General features: G+C 47.3%; 1 protein-coding gene across 1 annotated transcript in view; it reads right to left on the reverse strand.

The window, feature by feature from the left end:
• The window catches only part of sli (slit guidance ligand), a 54,819-nt gene that overhangs the window by 9,121 nt on the left and 20,139 nt on the right, over window positions 1–25,559 (reverse strand). The window contains 13 exon segments of the mRNA XM_004444489.3: window positions 111–182; window positions 257–475; window positions 581–734; window positions 800–957; window positions 2,047–2,262; window positions 3,170–3,313; window positions 3,394–3,535; window positions 5,128–5,363; window positions 6,284–6,427; window positions 6,544–6,615; window positions 7,095–7,166; window positions 7,550–7,621; window positions 12,080–13,155. Coding sequence (XP_004444546.2) covers window positions 111–182; window positions 257–475; window positions 581–734; window positions 800–957; window positions 2,047–2,262; window positions 3,170–3,313; window positions 3,394–3,535; window positions 5,128–5,363; window positions 6,284–6,427; window positions 6,544–6,615; window positions 7,095–7,166; window positions 7,550–7,621; window positions 12,080–12,450 — 2,072 coding nt within the window. The 5' untranslated portion in view covers window positions 12,451–13,155.

Raw genomic sequence — 25,559 nt, forward strand, 5'->3', positions numbered from 1 at the left:
TGGAGATGCCGAAGGAGGAGGAGCACTTGGCACAGTTCTAATTATTGTGCATAGGCAGCAGAGGCATCAGGCATCTGGCATCAGGCATGTGGTATAATCAGGAAACTTACAGCGACGTCAACGAGTTGAGATGCTCAAAGGAGCCAGGCATAACGCAGGAGATTTGATTGTCGTACAGATTGCTGCAACGAGAGAGAGAGAGAGAGAGGGGGAAAATTGCTCAGAAATTCCCTTTTTGGGCCGCATTCCCACTTACAGGGTCTTGAGCTGATGGAGGCCAAGAAACATCTTGTTGGAGATTTCCTTAATCTTGTTCTCGCCCAGCTGCAGGTCCTGGATGTGCGACGCCCCCTCGAAGGCGTTCGGCTCGATGCCCGTCAGTTGGTTGCGCTTCAGCTCAAGCTTCACCAGATGCGGCAGCCGCCCAAAGAGGCCATCGGAATTGATGCTTCCCAGTTCGTTATCGTTGAGCAAACTGCAAAATCGAATAATGTATCAGCTTAACTCGGTTGGAGGGCAGCAGCCGGAACAGGGCAGGGACAGAAACAGGGACAGGCACGGGCACAGGGACAGGACTTACAGCTCAGTGGTGTGGAGGGGTATGTCACGTGGTATTTCCTTCAGTCCACGGCCCGCACAGTCGACGGTGGTGCCCTCGCAGTGGCACATGGCCGGACAGTCCGAGTCCATTCGACACTCGCCGGACAGCTTCATTCGCAATTCATCCCAGGAGCCTGTAGAATAGTTGGGAGCGATGTTTGGGGTTGGAACGGGCTGGTGTGTCTGGGACTTTACTTACATTTAAATTTCTCCTCGCGCAGAGATTCAATGCGACGACGATGCATCCGCTTCGGTGACTCGCAGCGTGCTCCACTTGTCTCTATGGGATTTTTGTGCAAATAGTCGGCCAGCCAGCGGAGATTGCAGTCGCAAATGAAAGGATTCTTGGCCAGATGTCTATATGTATATATATATAGATGTGCATGTTTTTGTGCGGAAATGGAAAGAAAGTAAGCAAAAGAAAGTAGCATTGAGCATTCGACTGAATGGCATGGCGTTCTGTAGGGATTCACAGAGAAAGATGTTGCAAAAGGAGCCCACTGGAGGCTTGAGACGTCTTAAAAGTGCACCAGCCTTGTGGCTACGACATTTCCGTTGTTGTTCCACTCCACTCGGCCCTCCTTCCGTCCTTGGGTGTTGTTTTGCAACTATTTAAAAGCGATTCCCGGCAGGGTTGACAAATGCTCGGGGAAATTGCAGACTTGTGAATGCATTTTCCCCTTCTTTTATTTCGTTTTCCAGGCCACAGGGGGAAAACCTTTCAATAAGGAACGTTGATAGATTTCATATTGATAAACTTCAATGCCCTACACCCTATACCCTGTGGTATAGGAATTGACAGATGACCGGTGGTCGAATTCCTTAATTTCTCCTGCCAAATTGATGGCACAAGATCGCAAGCGGCTTACAGGGGTCTGCCGCTTACAGATCTGATCGGTTGCAACCCAGTTAATGGTGAACAAAAGCTGACAGGAGAGATGACAACCCTGCACCCGGGCATACAAATCCTGGTTCGCGTCGCGCACTTAGAGTCCCAACCTCTGGAGCCGCGTACATTTATCGATGCCAAAAGAGAATTCTTCGCAGCGTCTTCTCGTCGTCGTAGTTGTCTTTTGTTCTCGTTAGAAAGGCTTTACGGTTCACCAGGGGGAATCCCGAAGGAGGTTTGGAAGCTGCCGCTTGTTTGCCGCTAAACAAATGTCAACGCGCAGACGAGGCAACGATGGGGCAACGATGAGGCAACGATGAGGCAACGACGAGGCGAGGGCCAAGTCAAAGGGAACTACTAAATGCACTTCAGAGGTTTAACACCAAAGTGCCTGATGCTCCATTCAAGATGGGGCATGGCATGGCATGCACGAAGGCATGGAGGCATGTTCGAGCTTTCAGTATGCCTTAGGGGGAGGGGGGAGGCATGGCATCCATTCAAGTGGTGGGAGCAGCAGCGCTGGCAGGAGGAGGAGTCGTCTCTTTCCATGTACTTACACCGTTTTGATGCTCTTCATGGCGTCGAATGTGCCATTAGCCAGGGACTGTATGTTGTTGTCGTACAGGGAGAGCAGGCTGAGGCTGTGGAGGTCGCGGAACGCGTCCTTGCGTATGCACGAGATCTCGTTGGCGTTCAGCAGGAGCAGCTGCAGCGAGCCGAGTCCTTTGAAAACGCCCGAGGGTAAGTCCTTTATTTTATTGCCGTACAGCACGCTGTTGGGTGGCGCAGGAGGAGCATTCAAGCCGGAGGTGGGGCAGCAGCAGCAGCAGCAAACATGAAAAGAAACACAAATAAAACACACGACAAATGTTGAAAAAAAGGTAAAGAAATGTACAAGAAATCACAAAAATACTGGGCTGGCAAGACAAAGTGGTTAAGGCTGTTGTTGCCGTCATTCCTCTTGCCTCTTCCTTTTTTCTGTGTGTATGGGTGTGTGTCGCTGTGGCTGTGGCTGCCACATTGCGGGCGGCAACTGGTTTTGGCTTAACCGACTAGTGATGGGCGTGGCGTGGGAGGCGTGGATGCCACGTGACACGTGGGGGAATCCTGAATGAATCCTATTGTTATCCAAAAGGTGGGACCTACGAAGCTTTCCCAAAGAAATTTTATACTGCATTTAGGGGGGTTCCATTCAATTTTGTTTTTGCATTCTCGGCCATTTTCTTTGTCATTTTTCGCTTGTGCGTTTGGCTGGCACCCATTTGGAGGGGCTTAGACGTTCAAATGAAATGTCCTGAAGGAACCATTAAGCTCGTGTCACGCACTCCTCTCGATGAGGGCTACCCATGAAGGACTGGCAGGGCAGGGCAGGGCGAGAGAAGTGGGAGAGCTGTTAGCCAGGTAAGCTGATGCCTTGCGGGCAGCTCTTAGCGTGGGCCCGATTAGCTCGCTTCTGGCCAGGCCCAGAGCCCCGCCTGTCACACCACACACAGTGCCTCTTCAGTCGCGTTCTGAGTTCAGTTTAGCCTCAGGTGAGTGCACATTTTGTTGTGTGTGATGGCTACTTGTTGCGCACACATCGCAGTCGCACCAGACGAGACGAGACCGCAGCACACCTGAAACCTGATACCTATACCCGTGGCACAGCCAGTTCCCTGGGCTGGCATTATCCGTACTTACAGTGTGGTTAACTGCTTTAGGCCGCTGAGTGCATCATGGGCTATCCTCGAGATGTTGTTGTTGGACAAATCAATGCGTCGCAGGCGTCGAAAGCTGGAGAACGATTTCGGTGGCAGTTCCGTAATGAAGTTCTGCTCGAGGCGTCTGGAAGAGTCAAGAGTAAAGAGTAAAGAGAGATTTGCATGCATAAGACTTGAGAGATTCGGAGTCCGAGATCCACTTACAGTTCCGTGGTGTCGTCCGGTAGCGTGACGGGCACACTGGTCAGGCTCTTCTCACGGCAATCAACGATACCGTCCGCACAGCGGCATGGGTGTGGACAGCTGTTCTCCGCTCCGCATTCCATCGGGGCATGCTCCGTCAGGCCTGCAGACGAAAACCAAAAGATGGGGCTTACTTATTTTGCAAATTTAATTTGAACTTCAAGTCGGGAGATGGAGTCTCTCCCCTCCCCGCCCCTCCCTCTCTCCATAATTATCAATGCTACTGCACAGCACGCTATATCGTAGAAGAGGGGCTTCGGATGAATGGATGGGGTATGGGGTATGGGCTACGAGGAGGTGCAACTATAACCAGCCGCTGGCCATAAATGTTTACCCACATAATTCCATAGCATTTCATACAAAACGAAAGTCAAACAAGGAAAGAAATCAAGCCATGAACTGGTGCCAGCTGGAATACGGGATGCTCTTTCCCTAAAGATGACTCCCAAATAGTTGTGATTCAATTCAGAACTTTAATCTTTTTCAATTTGCTTCTCGGAATGTTATCCAATCGCAAGAATCCATCATTATGGCATAAGTAGTATCGAAAGTATCAGATCTCATGATCGGGTCACACGGGTCATCAGCAGCCCAGCTCAGGGACATTCAATCTCATCTCCATATCCATAGACATATCCATATCCATATCATGTCCCCCGCATTGGTATATCAATTTCACAGGCTGCCCAAAAACAGCAACCACGAATGCCCTAACCATTCCGCTGTTCAACAGAAAGGAGGTTGAGGAAAGAAAACTCGTTTCGTTTCGTTCGGTTTGGAATGGGAATGGGGATGGGGATGGGGCACATTTTCCGCTTCATTGAGCGGCTCTGTACGCTCTGTGCTCTGCGTCTCGATTGTGGCCAATTTCCCATTCACTTGGCTCAGCGCCTTGGCTTGCCACTTGGCCCGCAGTCGTTGCCGCAGCTTCAGCTTCAGCCTCGGCTCGAGCATCTGCATCTCTGCATCTTTCGGTTGAGAAAAGAAGCCAAAAACACACACATACAGAAGATGATTTCAACGGCGTTAAACGTTTTGGCAAACACACGACGTCGAGTCGATGAGATGAGATGAGCTGAGCGGTGGAGCCAGAGAGCAAGCGATGAAGCCACCAAAACCACCAAGTGGTTATTGTTATACCCTCGCCGAAAGGGGTTTGTAGGGTTTGGCCCTGACTTTTGGATTCCCTAAAAGGAGTCATTACACAATGGAGAGATAGTTGCGAGAACAGACCGATGATGAGACCAGTCTTAGTGGGGAGGTCTCTTATGGGTTTCCAGACGATTCCGATAGATTTCATCCTCCAGCTCTCATGGATTGTATGGTTTGAAGAGTATTCCAAGCTTCGATCTGCTGAAAGTAACACAACTTCTCTTCATATGCTGTTATTACTGCCCCTGCCCCTGCTGCTGCCCCCGCCCCCCACTGTTCTGCTGTTTGTGGGCGTTTGAAGCGGGGGTGTGCCCATATGACTGCTTATGATTTATAATGCTTTGTGTTTGCCATCGTTCGATGGCTGCTTTGGCATATAAAACTAATTAATTTGGCGGATACATCCACATGGAGAGGCATGGAAACGGGACCGAATGGAGCTGAAATTTCTGTCTATTTGTGGTAGCGCCTTCTGCAGAGTGCAGAGTGCAACAACATGTTGCACAGACACACAAGACCATGCCATATAGCCGTCTAACATACCTGAACATTTGAACTCCTGGTCGTGCAGGTCCGCCACGTTTTGGCCCTTCAGCTGCGAGGGGGACTGGCACCGGGTGTAGGGGGCCAGCCGCGGGGCGCTGCGTAGGTAGCGCGACAGCCAGGACAAATGGCAGTCGCAGGCAAACGGATTGTCCGACAGTCGTAGCGCCCTCAATCTGCCCAGTCCGCCGAAGGCATTATGCGGCAAAGCGGTCAGATTATTGTTGTTCAGCGTTCTGAAAGAGAGAGGATACATACAGTACTATATAGAAAGACACAGACAAAAAGGCAGACAGACACATGGTTGGTTAAGGAGGAGAAAAAGATGGAGTTGACTTTATCTGCTCGGCCGCATCTTTTCGGCTAGTTATGTTTTCTCTTTCAGGCATGGGATGGGCCCGGGACCACAGCACAACAGAGAGATCGAGTGCTGATCGAAATGTAATTAAAATTTACCATCCCATCGGATTCCTCTTCGAAACACGAGGCAGGGCAGTGGTATTGTTATATTCCGTTGTTCCAATTGGCCTGCAACTTGAGATTATTTCCCGTTCCGTTCCCCTGAACTCTTCGATTGAAGGCACGCTTGCCTTTAGCAAAAGGCTTGTTCTATTCCGTTGTTCCATTTCCTAGGAGGTTCTCTTCGACTTGAATATTTCTTTCTTTTATTTCTTGGTCTCAATTGAGCATTATTTCTGTTCCATTTACGTTTGTTCTTTGAATTTCAAAGCTAGCCTAAGGATTACTCAAATACATGTTTCATCTTGTTTCATTTCATCATTCCAATGTGTGGATACCCTCGAAACATATCATTATATCGTGTTGGGTTGTTGTTGGTCGTGTTTCCCGTCTTTCCCATTCGAATTGCTTGATAAATGGCCACCATTTCGGGGGCTTCGATTAGTTTATCTCTTGGCGCAAAAGCTAAACCATTTATTATGTAATTTGGGCAGCCCAACATTAACCGATTGATTTTTAATTCATTCACTAATTCCCAAGCTGATTGATTAACAAAAGGCACTAATTCATTGATTAATTGAACCGCTCCCTCTGGCACACTGAGATTCTCGTTCATTGATTGATTTGGCAATTCGGCAAAGTAGCTGCGATTTTGGTTTAGTTTGGGGGGACCTAGTTTACAGCTCAGTATACTCACAGTATTTCCAGCTCCACGAGACCCTTGAAGGCGTGCTCGTCCAGACAGGTGACTTGATTGTTGTCCAGCTGGAGGCTGCGCAGCGATTGGGCGCCCTTGAAGACGCGTCTGCCCACCGTCGCGATGACATTGTGCGAAATGTCCCTGGGGGGGATGGATCGGGAATGTTAGTATCGTTCTGTCCACAGCACATCGCTGCAGATGGCTACAAGTATTCGACTACTATCGGCTACTTTCGATTCGATTTAACGAGTACTTACAATCGCAAAAGATTCGCTGAACTTGTCACAAAGTTTTCAGGAATTGCCTTTAGTCGATTGTTGTTTAGGCGTCTGATTGATTCGATTCGATTTGGTTTGGTATGGTTTGGTTTGATTAGAGTGTTGGTTGTTTTTGTTGTGGTTTTTGTTTTTGGTTTTTGGTGTTTCGATTTGGTTTGGTGTTTGGTGACGAGCATATTAGGCACGCAAAACGAAAAGGTAACGAAAGTAGAGAGATGTCAAAAAACGGCAGAGATATGCAATTAAATAAAACAGAGAACGAAATACGGGAATCAGATACACAAAATATTAACGAAATTCGAAATTGGAAACGAAATCTCGCATCAAGCTAGCTATATTACTATATTGCATGTATCTATATAAATACGATATGCACTCGTGTTAGGTTCCAATAAAAGAGCTTCAAAAAATGGGTTAGTAATTGATTTTTATGTTCAAAAATTCGTCATGCAGCTACTAGCATCGGTAGAAAAGGAGAGTACAATTACAGAGTACATATCTGTAATGTGTGATGATGCCTATGTACTTACAGTCGCTCCAGCGAGACCAAATCTTGGAAGGAATTCCTCTCAATCGTATGGATTTGATTGTCAGTCAGTTGGCTGATGGATATAGAAGAGAGTAAGAGGAAATGTGTAAAGATATAAAATATAACTCTAAGGAATGGTTTGTATGTACGTAGATGTGATAGGATCTTTTTTGTTATCAAAAACTTGGTCATCGGATGATCTGTTAGTCCTCTAGACCCACAATGACTAACAAACTAAAGAATATTGGAGTGTAGCATTCGTAAATCGTAGTTTATCTTAAGCTGCTTCTTGAAAATAAATAATCTTGAATCTTTAAATTGATTGACCGCGTCCACGCGCATCCATCTTTCGGATGGCATTTCCCTATCACATCCCTTACATGCACAAGCCCATTCCTTGGGGCTAACTAATGCTTGCACTCTATAGACCAAAGCACTTCCTTGGCGCATACTCACAGCATTCGGAGCTTGGTCAGCCGCTGGAAGTCCGTCTCGTATATCACGGTCAAATTGTTGCCCTGCAAATCGCTGCAAATATAGATAAAGAAATTACGATTAAAGGAATGGCATTAATTATGTTGCAAGTCCCATGCTGTTGTTGGTTGTAACCCAAGGAGCCCCAGCACACTCCACACACACCACTCATTCACATTCAAGGCAGAGCGATAATTTTTTTTAATTGCTTGTAAGACAAGTATAAAACAAGAATCTGAGATATGGAGTGGAATGGAGGCTGCCCCGGAGAGTAACAGAGTGAAAGAGTGAAAGATTTCGTGCTGCCTGTTGTTGCCGATAAAGAAAATATGATATTTAATCATTGAACATGGAGGAACCCCGCCAGATGTGGTCCCACAGAAGAAGGAAGAACTGGGAACTCGTTTTGGTTGGCGCAGACAGCCAGACATCCAGACATCCAGACAGAAAGAGAAACAGAGGTAAAATTTGTTACCTGTAGATGTCATAACAATGAAATGCAGCCAAAAGAGATACAAAAGAGCAGCCCCGGATAGTGAGCATCTCTGCAACGATCTCAACCGAAGTCCGAACCGATCCGAACCGAACCGTACCGAACCGTGTGCACATGCGCAGACGAACCCCTCCCCGCCCACCAGCAGACAACAACAACGATTACAACAACTACAGCAGGTCCGGTCTCAGCTGCTTATTTTGAGCAAGGTTCGAGAGACTCCGACTCCAACAGGTAGTAAGACCTTCAGCGACCCGAAACGTAAAATATTTTTTGTTCAGGCTTAAGCCTTAATGAATCCCGCATCAAGTTGCCAGCCAGTCCCCAGTGCCCAGTCCCCTGCGAACCACAGTTGGAAATATACACTGAGAAAATTATACTGCTTCTCGGGAAATGCGGTAGATCTTAAGTCAAAAAGGACACAACTTATATTTACAGCCTTTTGCGCTTAGGGAAGTGCAATGCAACTACGTTTATTGAGAGCTACAGAGTGCCAGGGACTCGGCTAATCAATTTTAGGAGGACGGACTACTGCCGAACGGACAATTGGATGAAACTAGATCTAGGGTTTCCAAATATCCTCAAGGATAGCGAAAGGATTTGCAGTTTAGTATCTGATGAATAGTATTTTTTTGCCCCAGTGTAGACGTACTCTCCCAAGAGGAGGCAAAGCAAAGCCCGTATTCTCTCGCACACTCACACACAGATTTTAATGAGCTTAATATCTCTTCACATCTGTGGGCATCATCTCCTCTGCTTAGATCCAAGAGATTACACCATACACCAAGAGCATATTCACCAACAACACCAACAATGCGGTGCGATTTTCGATCGGTTTTGCTTTTGTTGTAAAAGCGAAAGACGAAAAAACAAAAGCTTCAATCTCCCTCTCCTCTGCCACTGCCACTGCCTCTCCCTCTCTCTTTATCTTTATCTGGCTGCCTAATTGCTAAACATTTTTCAAATGCTTCTGGTTCTGTGGCTCTGCGGTGGTGGCGTTGGTTTTTTCCGTGTAATTTGTTTAAATCATTTTTGGTTGGTCTGTGCATAATTTTTTGCCGTTTTTCTCTGGCTTATAATTAAACATTTAGACATTTAACTTCATTAAGTCCTATGTGGGGTCGCTCCGATACGAAAGCTTTTTGTGTTTTCTGTTTCGCTTTTGCTTTTGCTTTTGTTGGTATTTGCTGCCAGTCGCCTGCTGCCTGCTGCCTCTCGCCTTCCTTCCCAATTAGGTGCCATTTTGGTTTTTGCTCTTTTGTGGCTCTCTTTGATGTGTGCCCAGAGCCTCTTTTGCTGAAGCAGCTGAAGATGGTTAGCTCTGGATACCCTTTCATAACGATTGGGCAAGTGGCAGTGGATACTCATGATCATTAAGTATGTAATGATTGATTGGTTTATCTTTAGAAACACTTTTGTATTGCAGGTTCAAGTCCATCCCTGCACCATAATACCCTCCAGCAAACAGGGTATCGAGCGGCAAAGCAACGGGAAGCAGCTGCTGCTATAAATTAGTCGTTCTCAGGTGTGAAAGGGAGAGACGAGAGAACCTTTCCCACTCCCACTCCCACTCCCGCTCTCCCTCGCCGAACATTAGATGTGCAAAAATGCTGTCGTGTCAATCGAGTAAACTGTGTGGGTGACAGGGATAGGACTAGGGACAGGGACAGGCAGGGACAGGCACGGCTGGGCTGCTTGTCAGAGCTTAGATCTGCCCTGCTACTCCTTTCCTCTCTCCCTCTCGCACGTTGGGCTTCAGTCTAGTTCCGTTTTCTGTGTAATTAAATGGCAATGACTTGTCCAGCGTGCTGGCGGGGCGGGGCGGGGCGGAAGACTTGCGGTGCGGAGTCCCAGTTTGCATTTGCCATTGTTTTTCCCCCTCTCCCTCTTCTTTCCGCTGTGCATCGACAGGCCAATAGGTGTTCAATATTTGATGTGTGGTGCATGCGTGTGTGTGTGTGTGTGTTCTGGTTCTGTTCGGCATTAGGGTGCCTCAAGCTGCGGTCATTGAATATTCCAAAATCAATTATTGGAATTTATTCACATACGAGTATATGGAAATACTTTTCAAAGCTTCCTCTTTGACTTTGCCTCCAACTAAAATATTAATTCCCTATCGAATTTCCCTTTGACAGCCTTCAATTATTTATGTAGATCTCCTCCCTGTCCATCGTCAGACACTGTCTATAATCTGTTGAAATCATAATTCTCTGCGTCAAGCACTTCACTCGCATCATTTCCACACCTTTTGGCTCCTCTTGGCTCTCGCTCTCCTTCTGTGTGGTTTTTCCCTAAGCTGTTCCCGAGTCCCTCTTGACACATTCTTCGCACTCTGACACACAAGTCTCCCACTTCCACTGCCACCTCCACTCTGCCCAGGAATGTCACTCAAAATGTGACATCTTTCTCTCGCAAAGCACTGAAGCCTGAAGCACCCTGTGTGCTGCATTTCCCATACCCCCCGTGCCCCCTACCCCCTACCCATTCCCATTCCCATTCCCTGTGTTCGCGGGGTTTTCAGAGCATTGCATTGCTATTTTAATATGCAAATATGTCGTGCATGTTGATATGTTTTCTGTTTCTGTTGCTGTTGCTGTTGCCGTTCGTTTATTTCTGTGTGTGCCAGAGAGAGCATTAAAAAATAAATGGCTACATAACAAAATAAATACCAAATGTGTCCCTGAGCGGCGCTCGAGAGCGATCCAACGATGGCCGCTCTGCTCTGCTCGGCTCTGCTCTGCTCTGCTGCCTGTTTGACTGCTTACAACTGAACTGGGCTATAATGCTCTGGCAATGGTAATGGCTCTTGCTCTGACTCTGGCTGATATCTGTTATTAATTTATGTAGAAAAACTGCAGCCACGACAACAGCATGGCTTTTGAGGTCGGTTTGGGGGGCTCCAAGAGGGGCACCAGCAGCAGAGGTTGAAAGGCATTCTGCATACACTTGCTAATTGCCGGCGCGTTAATTTATGTGGCGACTGCGAGCGATGGACAGGGGACACCGAGACGCAGACAGAGACGGAGAGATGTATGTAGGACTGACTCGAATGATTGCCTTAATGCATTTGAGTCGACGCGGCATGCAACAATTATGGTTTGGTCGCTGTGGCGGTGCCCCTGATGTGCTTCGGCGACAATTAATAAACTTAATGGCGATTTAATGTAAGAGAGAGAGAGAGAGAACAGACAGAGACACGAATATAGCTCTGATTTCGAAGAGAGTGCGGGTGCGGTTGGGGGATTGGCACTGTCCACCGGTCACCGGACCTTTTCCGTTCGTTTGTTTTCTCGTTATCGACACGATGTCATGGTCATGGCTTTGCTTGTCCCCCAGCTCCTGTTGCTGTTGTTGTTGTTTGACTATGTAGATTTTTAAACAAATACAAAACGGAAGAACACCGAGAACCCCAGACGAATCCCGGCCGGAACGGAGCCCATCATCGTCCGTCGTCTATCGGGCGTGTGCGTGTGCGTGTGTCTGGCCTGGCCTGGCCTGCCGCCGTCGGGGCTTTATTATTTTAATAGAGTGTGCATAATATTTGAACAATTGGCCCGTGCAGGGCCTTATTCCGACACTCAGTATTCAGTATTCAGCATTTGTCATTGGTCCTTCCTAAAAGGAAGTCTTTGAGCAGATTTGAAAGGTATTGCCATTGATATTGATATTGATTGGGGATTGTGTCTGGTTTGAGCGGAAATCTTTGTTTTCCTCTCTCTCCGGGGGGGAATTGATTGTTCTCTGGGCATTCCAAATGATTGCTGTTGTGGACGGAAAATGTGCATTTGAAAGGTGGATTTTTGTGGAAAGAATATTTGAAAATGAATCACAATGAAATTTGCACAAATATTTGGTTAGGTCTGGTCTACAGAAAATCCATTTGATGGAATATTTTCTTTTCGGAACATATTTTCTTTGATTATGATTATTTGTTGTACTCAAAGCCCTGGTTCAAATGCATGTATACCCCTTAAATACTGGGCTGATATCAAGAAATCCTTCGATTGGTTTGTACTTACAGTCGTTCCACATCTGCTGAGATCTTTCGGGGGATCTGGGTGAGACCACGGTGCGAACAGTCGACGGTTAGGCCGCTGCAGGAGCAGACCCGCGGGCAGCGGGCCTCCGTAATGACTCCCACACCGCCCCCGGGTATGTGTATGCCCACGGAGCCCAGGCCCCCGCTGGCGACGCTGGCACTGCCAAAGCCGCCCATGGCATATGGCTCGGCGCCGACGGGCCGGACGATGGCCTCATGGTGCAGGACCAACAGCAGCAGCAGGACCAGTGGCAGTGGCAGGCGCCGGAATGGTGCGGGTGGTGTGGGGGCTGGGGCTGGAGCTGGTGCTGATAATGGCAGCCTCGTCGTCGTCCTGGACGGCGGTGCCATTGTGGCACATTTAAGCAGCAGCTTGCAGCTTTTGTTCTTAATTGAAAGCGCCGTCGGAGGATTCCTGGGCGGACGCCACTTTGTCAACACCAATCAGGGATTCGTATTCGTATTCGGATTGAGTAAATATTTGCCCGGAAATGGAACGAAAGGATTGATGGGGGCTCACGGCACTCTCACTCTCACTGTATTTGTCTCTCTCTGGATTTTTGGGGGCGGAGGCGGAATATCCACTCGCGCGCACGCACTCCCCGGCGCTCGCTTCGGTTATTGTTGTTTTTTTTTGTTTGTCGTTCGTTTTTCTGTGCAGCCGTCGCGAACGCGCTTCTTGACCGAAATGAAAGCAGATGATGATTCGGCTACTACGCTACGAAAACGTCCAGCAGAAACTGCGACTGCGACTGCGACAGCGGCGAGCAGCGAGCGGCGAGTAGCGAGTGTGGCAGGGCTACCCTCTTTCCACTTCCACTCGAAAATGTAGGTAGATTCTCGGACGCCGTCCCGTTTAGGTAGCAGCAGGAAATGCACTGTTCCTTTCGCTTTTGTGTATCGTCTCTCCTCCTCCCGTGTATCTTGTATCTTTCGCAGATGCACTCGGCTGTCAGCAGTTGGTCTGTGGCCCCGGCAGCAACTTCATCATCATCAGCGGCATCAGTGGCATCATCGTCGCCGACAGCGGCAGCGCAGACCTGCTGCTGGGCGCATCTGCAATGGGAAGAGCAACAAATTGAGAGGGAAAATGAGAAAATGTGTCGGTGGAAAATCATGAAAAATTATCTATAAATTCGGCAAGCCATCGCAGAGCGTCGCACCGCTCAGACAGGAAATTGCCACCGAATATATACGTATATACCGTATATTTATTTCACTTAAATTCTATAAATGTATATGTATCTATGAAGAAGAGAAATCAAGTGGCCGGAAATTTATTTTCTCAACTGTCACACTCCAAAGATCCAATGATATATTGCCTAACCATCAAATTAGTGAAGGGGCACTGGCCCCAGCGCTGTGACCCCTGTGCAACCCTTGGAACACACACGCAAACACCTGTCGGAGGTAGGACTAGCGGTGGCAAGGGGAACCCACAATTATCAGATGTTTAGATAACATGTGTTTTCGTTGAGCTACCAGAAACAGGAATTTCTAGATGGAATTCTGAAATTTCTCATGATTGCACATATGGATATTATTTGGACACCCACTAAAAAGTGGTTGCAATCGGATGGCTTCTAGTGGATCTTATTTGTAGTTGTTCCTTATCCATTCCTAACCTACCAGAACCGGAGGCAATCCGTTATCTGAATTCCCGCGAGTACGCCCGCGGGAGTATCTCTTAATTGCTCTGGACTACAATCTGCTTGAGATTGTCTTCCGCTCGCCCCTCCCCTGCCTGTACACAAGCCACAAATCATATTTAAGAGCACTTTGGCCCAATTAAATCTAGTGACTCTCTAATGATTCTCTCGGTTCCCCCTCTCAAGTGCCAGTCTTCATTTAGTGGACAAAAATTTCAATCTATGTTTGGCTCCTGTGGTGGTGGCTCTCCTCTCTTTCGAATCTGTCATGTTCTGTTCTTAATTTGCAAATTGACATGTTAAATACAGTCTTGTTTCGCTCTCTTTTGCTGTCTCTGTCGCTGTCCCTGTCTCTGGCTTTATTCCAAAAAAATAATTGCTTAAATTAACATTTGGATAACTGACAGACGCGATTGATGTTGTTTCCTGATTCCCAATCCAATTTCTGACTATGAAATTTTCGGTTATTGGATAACTGGAGCAATCAGCGGCTTCTCTATCCCTCTCCCTCTCTCTCTCTCTCTGAGTATTAATCGGCAATCAAGAGAAAACTCAATTGAATGTCAAATGTAATTTGAACAAGCTCCCAGTCCCAGTCGCAGTCCCCAATACAAGCGATAAAAATATGTACAGACACGCACACGCACACACACACGCACACACACACGCACACATAATGCATATCATATCCATGGAACCTATCAGAAGCATGCACGAGACTCGTATGTTGGCGAAGGGCCTTTAATCAAAAATTTATCAGCCTCCCCCCTCTCAGCCTTCTCTCCGGCTCCCACCGAAAGCTCTTTTCAAGAGGAAGAAAATATTTTGTCGAACAGCAAAGGCATGCCTTTCACATCACGGAAATGTGTGTGCGGGTGGGAGGCGGAGGCTGAGACGGAGATGGAGATGGAGACGGAGGTGGGGCTCAAAAGATGTAATCACTGCATTGTCACCCTGGATGGGAGGGACGTTTGCCTTGGGGGAATCTCCGTCTCTGAAGTCTGGTCGTGGTCCTGGGCCTGGGCCTGGCCTCTCTCTGTGTCTTTTATGAAACATAAATCAGTGAAATTCTATACATGCCACTGATTGTCTACTCTTTTGCTTGACTACTCCTCCGGCCGCCTTCCCCCACCTTCCCCCCACAACAGGGAGCGGAGAACCCCTTCAAGCCCACAAATTCCATGGCAAATTCAATGCATGCCAATAACTCGTTCCTTCTCCGAGCCTCAAAGCACTAGACAAAGCAGCGGCTGACGATGGGGCTGGGCCAAGGGGATCCGAAGAGCTGGTTGGAAAAAAAGCTACGACTATAACTATAGTCTTCCAATGTGGATTACAGGCCTTCCCAATTGATGGCCTAATGAAAATCATAATTGAAACTTTCAATTAAAAGCCAAAAATCATAGAATCTTCGATGTGTATTAGGAATTCAATTTGGATTATTTATTTCTTGCGGGTCTTTTGTTTCGTAAGCCCAGTGAGAGGCCAAAGGTGGCAGTATGTGGGCCGTAATCCTGCTGAAGGACTTTTGGAACATAGACTCTATGTTTGGTTGGTAATGGAATATTATTCTGGGTAATTGTATAGGCTTTTTGCCATAGCAAACACAGATGTAACCAGACCTAATGCAATCCTTGTACCAACAAAACGGACAGACGCCCACACAAACAGAGACACATGGACCCTCAGTACCATCGGGTCTGCCATGGGGTCTGACATTAAGAGATAACACGCGAAAAATACAACTAAAAGAGTGAGACATTTGGACAAACAAAAGAGTGGTAGAGCCAGGGGAAGAGGGGATGGGAGTGGACGGAATGTCATCCTAGTTCTTCTTAATGAAGCGACCTCATACCGTGGTTTAAGAGTGGCCATAGATTTATGGTGCTATCTTGATGTCTCTCTCCCTCTCGCTGGCCAGCGCCTGGAGGGATAGAGAGGGAGAGAGGGGCTCTTGTGGATTTTCCAATAAATTACGCTTAAGTATGCTCTTAATTCAAATAAATCCAAGTTGCGCGCCACTTGGGAGTGGGGTCGGGACGGTGCCCTCAAGTGATTTGTTTTTTCTGAGGCTTACATGAGCTACAGAGAGAGAGAGGGGGATAGAGAGAGAGGGAGGGAGAGTACAGAGTGCAAATCTCTTGGGGGTAATCGGACTCCCCCTCCCCTCTCTGTGTGTTTGCCCATTGCCTATGACATGTGTCAAAATGGTGTTTTCCTTCTCTGCTCTCTGACAGATAAGCCATATACAGTTATCAAGGGGGAGTGGGAGTAGGGAGTAGGGAATGTGGGATTAGGCCTGGAGACAAGTCAAACATGCCAACTTGGCGTAAATGTTGAGCCTTAATCAATGAACGAGGCAAAAGACAGCAGCAGAATCAGCCGAATCACAATAAATAAGGAAACCAGAGAAAGAAAACTGCGGACAAGGCACAAAACGGACAAAAACAAAGTGCAAACAATCAATATCAGATGGGAATTGAGATGGGAACACTCTATAGTACTCCCACCACCTCCCACCCCGCCCAAAATTCTCATTCGAGAAAGCAAAACAAAACAGGTTCCAATCAGTTCTTATTCATAGACACGAGTATTCGTCTGGGAGACAGAGACACCCTCAATTAGTACTCAAGTATCCCACAATTATGGATCTATGGCGGGAGATGATATAAAACAGAAATAATTACAGAGAGATCTTGAAGGGGAGTCGAAGATATCATTTACAAGCTGAATAGAGCAGGAAATACCTATCTACATATCTGTCCAAAAAGATAATTGTTTAAAGATCTTTCCCTTTCCCTTTGGAATCGGAATTTTATATTTATTATAAATCAAGAAAGAATCTTTCGTGTTTCCTTCTCAGCGACTGTTGCATTCCATGGCCTTCGTGCTCTGGCATTTCCTGAGCTTCTTTCATTTCTCCTTCTCTCCCTCTCTCTCTCTGTCTCTTTCCACTCGCAAGAGAATAAGCCCCTGAGAAGCGTGGTCAATTCTCAATGAATTGTATTACGGAATAATACAGAAAATAATAATAAAAAAAAAGAAGAAAGGAAAAGGGGGAGAGCAAGATCTGGTCTGGACTCCACTTTGATGCTGGGATGTTGGTTGTCCGAGCCGGAAGTGTCGCATACTTTTACGGATACACCGGCTTAATTATGCGCATAAAATGTGAGAGCATCAGAGGAGCACGGGCAGTGGAGGCGGAGGCGGAGGAGGAGCGGCATTGCCTGGGCATGAAATGACAAAACACAAACATTAATTGCTCCACATTCACATGGCAACGGGGGAGGCAGAAGCGAAGTAACGAGGAAAGAAAGACAGATAGAAAGAGGGCAAGATGAGGCACGGGGGAGCCCAACGACTGTACTCTCGTTGTCCCGCAGGAGTTGAAATGAAAGGAAAGCACCAACAACAGCAGTGCAGCATACATACACCGAGAGAAACTCCAAAGAAGAGAGTTTTTATTGGTCTATCGTTGGACTAGAGAATCCCAGATCAAAGCCTGGACAGGGAGAGGCTTTCATTCAGTTTTTCCTGCAAAGAAAGAGGGAGAGAGAGAGAGCCGGCTCTTTGCCCTGCTATCTGGTTAAAAGATCTCCCAAGTGGGCTTTTCTGCCGTCAAACGGATCTACTGCAAGTGCCATCTCCTTCGCACTTTCTCATCTGATTTTAGAGAGCATAAGCTTTAAGCTTTCTACTTGTCCTCTATCCCAAAGAAGAGAGCGTGGCTAGTCAAGGTCAAGCACACACTCGAGTCTCTCCCTCTCTCGCTCGCTCGCTCAAGCCTAGTCCCAAGCTTGCTCTCTGCTCAAGAGAGCGCAAGCTCCTGCTGGTCTTTCTTTGCCTTTGCCTTTGCCCAGGCCTAAGTAAATTTCCTTTTCTGTGAGTGTAATCAGTGCGACTTCCATCCAGAGAGAGGAGAGCGAGGGGGAGGGAGAGGGGGAGGAGAGGCGGCTTATAATTTATTAATCTATGCATAGAGCCCCCAACAAATACTCGGGTGCTCTTAATTCCCGCTACCATTCCGCCTCGACTTTCCACACACTCCCCTCCCCGCCCAAATGGTGGAAGGTGTCGTCTGTCCGTCTGTCAGGCATTCAGAGAGTGCTCTGTGGCTGGAGGTGCGGGACAGGCCACTACATGTCACTTTAATCTCTTAGAAGTGTCACTTTTGCAGCTCTCCAAGTGTTGTTTGGGTTTTGTTTTTGGTCTGCCTGCTGCTGCTGCTGCTGCTGTGGATGTGGATGTGGATGCTGATGAAGGGGCTTCCCCACTCAAGGGTCTGGAGCGGTGTGGGGCGCAAGCGGGGGCGTGGCAAACAATGTGCTGTTATAGTTGAATTTGAATTTTCATTTTGATAAGCAACCAAAAGGCATAATAACACATCCAATTGCATATGGTCCGTGGTCCGGGGCCCAGGGCCCAACCTTATGGTAATGAAGTGTGCCAGCTGTTTCTGAGTGGAATTTGAATAATACGAGAGACCCTCCTCTGATTTACATTTGATACAGAGACGCAGAGATGCAGAGATACAGACCCCGAGAGACAATCACTTGAACAATCAAATTCAATTTGTGCCTCGCATTCACATTCATTTTCATTTTCGTTTTCGGATTCAGATTCAGATTCGTTTTCGGATACCCCGAAACAAGTGATCAAGTGCAGGTCCCACTCTCAAGATCTCCCCTCCTCCTACCATGCATACGTGAGTAGTACATAAATATATCCCCTAAATTATACTTTATTTGGATTTTCTGGGGATTTGTACATATATCTCTTAATACTCTGTATAGACTACGAAGTATATAGAAAGAGGGCAACAATCTTTCTTCTTCTATGGGATACCGATAGCTAGTAAGTCATCTATCAGAGAATTGTGGTCAAAATCTTTAGTTTAAGAGTGGTATATATCAAAACTAGGTACAAATCGAATCACTGCCACAAGAGCGCATCAATCCGCAAGGGTATCTCAGTGTTCGGCCTTCCCGATCAAGTGCAGAGCTCTACGCATCTCAAGATCCCTCCCACTCGGGTTTACCCACTCGGGTTTATGCATAGATTATGCTCTATTTGATTTGCGCTTGGATTTCTGTATCTTTTCGGTGGGTTTATTATTACAATGGCGCCACAAGTGCCCCTCCGCGTACGTAATCTTTATTTTACTGATATTTATCTTTATCTCTGGTGTGTGTGGGGCGCTCCTCTCCATCATCATCATCTTGAGCATCGAAATAGACGAATACAAAGCTTGGTATTATTTAATTTTGTGGCTGGTTCTGTCGACGTCTCCGTCTCTGTTTTTTCTCTTGTGGCTCAGGTTTCAACTTGTTTTCGAGGTTAACAAAATAAATGACATTAAAAAAACCTCACGCACACACACACACAGATGCTACCCCACAAACATATATTTGTATACGTTTTCCATGTAAAGTTGTAAAATATTTCACAAAGTCATAAAAACTAAAAGGGGCGAAAGACACACAGACACAGATACAGATACATTCACAGGGCGTGTGCTATGTGTCCACTCCCAATCCCAATCCCAGTCCCAGTCCCAGTCCCAATCCCAGGTGCTGCATGCAGTTTTCTGCTTTTGTTTTCCGCATTTTCGGGTCAGGTACGAGTTTTTCCCCGCATCTGAAAGCCTTCGCATTGTTCTGGCCACACGAGAGAGTTGTGAAATATGTTGCACGCTGCTCACATGCCGCATGCTGCATGCTGCTACATCACCGGGATTAGGACAGGTACGGCTACAGGAACGGCAGGCTGTAAATCTTTCGCCACAGCCACGAGAGTCGCCTCTAAAGTCAAGAAATGAACACCAAAGAGAGTTCCACGGCTTACGGCTGGGCCATCGGAACGTTCTTATATATATCTGACCAGTATTACCTTAGATTGTACCAGATATACCACATTTTATGGTAATAAAAACCTATATTCCATCAAAAATATGTGGAATTTATTCTGAAAACCAAAGAACCTTGAGGGAAATTTGATATTCATTAAGTTTTGAAATCTATTCTGGGCATATTAATATTTATTCCCATAATATTCCAGCGTCTACTCAAACATAACCTCAAATTGTGACATAAAAATCCCCAGGAACCGCAGGAAATCCCCCATTCTGTTTAATGAACATTAAGACTCATCTAGTCATAACAATAAAACCCCACCAATTGTCCATATTTTGGCCAAATACAAGCATCAAATATCATAAATGCAGGAAAACGTAAATTAAACATAACCTCAAATGACTGTCGTACTGAACTGTCGTCCAACATGTGTGTGGCTAATAAAAGACGAGTTTGGGCCATAAATCACGACATTCAGGTTATTATTAATTCCCCTTTTAGCGGCCTAAGGGGCGGAGGAGTCCTTTAAGGACCCGTCCAAAACAAATAATAAAGTACTCTATTAAAATAGCGCCAGTCATAAGCGGAATCTGAATCTGAAAACCCATCAAACGACCCCCCATCACGGTCCCCGATCGATATCATCGTGAAAGTTCCCTTTGGTCACTGGAAATTAGTGGGTGTTCCGCTCTTTCGGGACTGTCCGCTTTTAGAGAACTTTTTTCCTGTGTATTTATCTCATATTTAATGTAAAATGTTTACAACTTAAATTTGGGTTTTTAAAAATACTCCCAACAAAACAAAAACAACATCCACAAAAATATGAAATGGAAATTGCTTTGGTCTCTGTCCGCCTGCTTCCAACTTATAGACGTACACCTCCACTCCACTCGACTCCCAAATCCAATCCACCATCTGACGCACTCGCATCGTATCAAATTTCATGGCCCTCGGTGCGGGCGAGTGGACTGTGAATGACTGAATGAGTGTGAGTGTGAGTGTGAGTGCGAGTGTATTCGTTCGTTTCTTCTTTTTTTTCGCTCTCTCTCTCTCTCTCTGTCTCGTTCGTCGCGTGTTGATGACAGATTTCTGCTGTCGTCGTCGTCGTTGCGTCTGTCGCGCTGTCTCGTTTGTCGTTTCATTTCGTTGAGAGTCATTTTTACTCATTTATTGTCAACGTTAGTGCGTCAGAGTGAGTGTATGGGTGTATGCGTGCGTGGACGAGTGTGTATCCTTACAAGTACTTGCGTGGCACTGCAGGCGGTAGGGCAGTCCCATCCACTCCATACCCTCGGTATTGATTCCGCATCCACTTCCACTCTGCCACACAGCGGGGACACCGCTCCGTCCATCCGTCCGTCCGTCCGTCCGTCAGTCAATTGAAATGACTCAACAACAGGCAACAACGAGCCGAACCGGACCGCCTCACCGCCTTGAGCATTGATACCCTTTAATGTTGGAGATATATATAAAGGAAAGACTGTATAGATGATAGATAATCTTCCCAACTATTCAAAGGGATATGCTTTTCCATAAGGTTTGACAGGTTTCGCGCGTCATGCGGCTACTCCCCTCGGTCGCAGAACGGTTTGCAGGTTGCTTACCGGCCGTCAAGCCCCAAAGAGTATCCAGGATTCAGTGTTTCCTTAAATGGAAATTTCCCCTTACAACAGTTGTTGTTGCATGCTTATTAAATATTTAAAAGCTTTGGCCTTTGTTCCTCCAACTGGCTGGCAAATACTTAATAATTTCATTTCTTGAGCCGCAGCACCGCAGGCTGCCCCCAGAACCTCCACCTCCGCCTCCACCTCCACCTCCACCTCAATCGTCTCGACGGCAGTTGTTATTCATTCTGGAGTGGAGTGGCTCTGCGGTTCTGGGTTTCCCTTTTTGACAAACTGCACGCACAGCGGCAACTTTAAAATGATGGCTTGTTGCATTTTAAATACAAATTATATGGTCACAAATATCGGAGTACGACGAGTATATCCAGCTCTGACTCATGGCAGGGGGCAGGGGCAGTGCCATGGAGGAACAAGTGGGTCAGGTAAGACAATGAATGGTCATTAACCGCCCTGCTTCTCTGTCCCTTCCCGAGTCCTGCCGTTTGGAGGGTTGCTGTAGGAAACAACCACTCGAACATCTTTCCCGGGGGTGGACTTCTTAGAGATGCTTCGGAATGGAATGCTCTTTCGCTGGAAGTCAAGTGGACAAACACCTCACACATCTGACACATGGCTGAGGCAATGCCGCTGGAATTCCTACATTTGTGACCCCATTTGAGGGGTGACCCCACACATACTTTGGTGGAGTGGTGACCCCACTCTGCTGTTGATTTCTGGGGTAAATCATCCAAGAGATGATCGCAATTCGAATGGTGACCCCACATGACCCTCTAATTGGTGACACGTCAAGCTGAATTTCCCCATGTTTCCCATACAGATCTTCCATCTATGAGATAGTCTTCCGCAAGAGCCACAACCAATCCCGAGTACACCTCCGGCACACCTCGCAGTCACGCTGCAGGCAGGTGCTGCAGGTACCCACCGTGTGGCGTCTGCTCGGACATGGCTATCAAAAGGGAAACCTAGCGAAAAGCAGGGAGTGCCCTGCTCGGACAATGGCCAAATGGCAAGTGGGAAACGGCAGAAGAATAGAATACCGAAAGGTATACACACTCGTCATATGACAATTGTATGGCGGACGCAACGATAGGCGAGAGCACGGGGGAGTGGCACTACCCAAATGGGAATGAGACGAAGAACAACTGATTCCCAGACAACCGCAGGTGAAGTTTTCGCTCAACTTATGGCCAGAGGATAATTGCTTTGGACAGCACCTCTCAATGATCCCCAGAGGGAAGCACCAGCTTGAGGTTTCCAGAGTGGGCGGGGGGGAAACTTCTTTAATCCCCCTCGAAGACCCCACTCCATTGAAAGGGTTTAGTCTCCCTCTCTCTCTCTCTGCTTTAATGTTGAGTATATTTGCAGAGTCTGCTGCTGCTGCCATCCATCCATTCAGCTAACACTCATTTAAGGTTGAAGCCCCGCTGCTGCCGCTTATTCCAGGAATGTCCGACTGCAGAGCATGGCATATATGCAATTGGTCCTCTCCTCGCCTCTGATTCGAGTAAATATTTGCAAATTTACGTTGGACTCGTGTCTGGGTGTGTGTGTGTGTGTGTGTGCAACCCCAGGGCATGGTCCATGACGACGACCCCCAGAGCAGAGCAGAGCAGAGCAGGGCAGTGCAGGGCAGGTCCAGTGCAGTGGAGGACACTGGCATTAGCGACAACTGTCGTAGAGTGGCACTTAATGAGCAACGACTGTTGTCGGAGCTGCAACATTTTGTTGCTGCTGCTGCTGGTGCTGCTACTGGCACTGCAGTGGCCCGCATGCCACCAGTGGGCCAGAGCGAGACACAGTCCAGTTTCAAGTTGAAGTTATGCACGATGGCCATGCAATTGGCGTGGCAGGAACAGAGCAGAGGGGCAGCAGCAGCAGCAGAGGGGCAGCAGGGGGCACCAGCAGCAGCACTAGCAAAAATCTATCTTACGGATGCGGACTTTTGTGCGGCTGGATACGCGACGGTCGTTCGCTTTTCGTTTCGTTTCGCTTTGTTTCGTTTCGCTTTGCTGTTTTTGCCACAGATTCTTCTGCTGCCCCTCTGCCGCCGCTGCCGATGCCGCTACTTGTTTAGCATTGCTGTAATTTGACTTGATTTGTTGAAGCCGACACGTACACGTACACAAACACACACACACACATACACATACACGTTGCAAAGATACAGATGCAAGCACTGGGAGAAATTCATAAAAGAGATCCTTCGAATAGGACTCTTCCCCTAGATTTCCCCGTAAACGCAAGGATACTCCGCATTTGCAAACATTTGGGGATAGAGAATCTGCCCCCAGAACCCACAGAGCATCTACAGGGACCACCTCCATCTCTGTCTCTCTCTCTTCCTCTCATTTCTTTCAGTGTAAGCCACTTGCTGGATTACATCCAGAGAGAGAGAGAGAGAGAGAGAGCGCGACTCCACACCACCTCTAAAAGGCCCCACCGGATCCCCGCGGATGACAAATATGCCGCTGCCATGTAATCGCATTAAACGTTCAGCTGCAACTCCCCTCCCCTGCCCCCTGCCCCCGCTCCACGTGTGTCCGACCATTGCATATGTTGCGCTCATTAAATTGGTATTTATAATAGCCATCATGGCCAAATCGCCTTACATTTAGCCACGCCCCACCCCCCTCCCAGGGGCTTAGTGTGGGGCCAGCCTGGCTGATGATGGTAATCATCATAATTTTTCGGCAGCAGCAAATATCCCCCCCCTCGAACGTTAGAAAATAATCGGAGGAGCCTGAAATTGACAATCGACAGTGGGGTGCGGGGCGGAGCGGTGGAGCGGGCCTGGTGTCTGTGTCGCTTGCCGCTTGCCACTTGCCACTGTTCGATCTATGAAAATTGCGAAATTAATTAATTTTTAGCACAACTTTCGAACGTGGAAACAGGAGAGTGCTGATGGTGCTCCTGGTGCCTCTGTTTCTCTGTTTTGTTGTGCAACTCGCTCTGTGCGTTGATTGCCGCCGCTGCGTTGCGGTTGCTGTGGTTGCCCCCATTTCTGGGCGGCAGCGAGGGGAGTAATGAGAGCCAGGGAAACAAAAAAAAAACAAACGAGAGGCGAAACCCATTGAAACCCAACCCAAGCCAAGCCAAGCCGAAGCCGAAGCCCAGGCCGAGAGCGGCTCCACGTTTTAACATTTCTCGTACATGCAAGTGACAAGGCAATATCCGTCACGCGAACAACAGAGGCAGGATCCCAGGCAGGGGGAGCGGGGCGCGGGGCGCGGGGCACGTGGCAGGGGCACCAGCCTGACCAGCAGCAACAATGGATATCTACAATGGTACGCATTGGTGCTATTTTTGGAAGATATTTGCCACAAAAAAAGGGTTAAGAGGCAGCAGAAAATGAAAACTGAAGAGTTTGGAAGTTATAGAAGAAATGAAAGAAGTATCTAGAACCATACAGAATATTTATCCCTCACAAAAGCTATGTAACTCCCTGAAGTTCTCTAAGAAGAGCTGCATTCTAAAATATGTTGAATCCAACACTGAAAAACCTAGAAAAAGCCCAAATTCCCCGCGGCAAGTACTGTTCAACACTGTTCTGATTGTATCTGGGAAATGTTTTCCATCATCTCCACGAAAGTGTTGAATAATGTTTTAATGGCTTAATGATTCTCACATCCTGCTATTGTAATTTCTAAACGTAATTCAAACTTTGGCTTACAGAAGTTTTGCTTTGTTGGTTCTTGGATTTAATTTCCACTCAGCTCAAGGCTGAGCACAAGTTTAAACCAAGTTAATAATTAGTTGTGGATGAGAGCGAAAGTTTCCACCTGGTTATTAGCTTTGGAAAAGCAATAGTTTTCCATAGTTTTGCATAGTTTCCCCCGGCATATCGATGAAGGAAGGGCCTTGGGGGTTTCCAGTGGATCTGTTATGTAGAACACCCCATAGATAACCAATAAATCGCACATAATCAACATTGCATCATATGTATCTCGTATCTGGAATGTCTCCGACGATTACCCAAATGGTTGTGCCAATCGATGGGCAATTCCCAACATCTGGCCAGTACGTACTATACTTTCACCGTTAATGTATGTAAATGTCATGCAAATTGCCAGCGAGAAATCAAACCCCGAAATTATTGACCATTAAATCGGCAATTGCAGCCACTGTGCTTGGGATTGGTGGGGTCCGGTTGAGTCCGTCCCGGTCCTGGTCCCGGTCCCGGTCCTGGCAAAAAATTATTATTCATCGCTTGTACACCACCGCAGCAGCGTCGCAGTCGGCGTCGCAGTTTTGCCGTCGTTTGCCGCCGCCGTCGCAGCTGGCGTACGAGTTAATTACGGTCCATTAGACTGCACAAGGGGTGTTTATTACCACAT

The sequence above is a fragment of the Drosophila pseudoobscura genome, chromosome 3 (assembly GCF_009870125.1).
Source record: "Drosophila pseudoobscura strain MV-25-SWS-2005 chromosome 3, UCI_Dpse_MV25, whole genome shotgun sequence".
NCBI lineage: Eukaryota > Metazoa > Arthropoda > Insecta > Diptera > Drosophilidae > Drosophila > Drosophila pseudoobscura.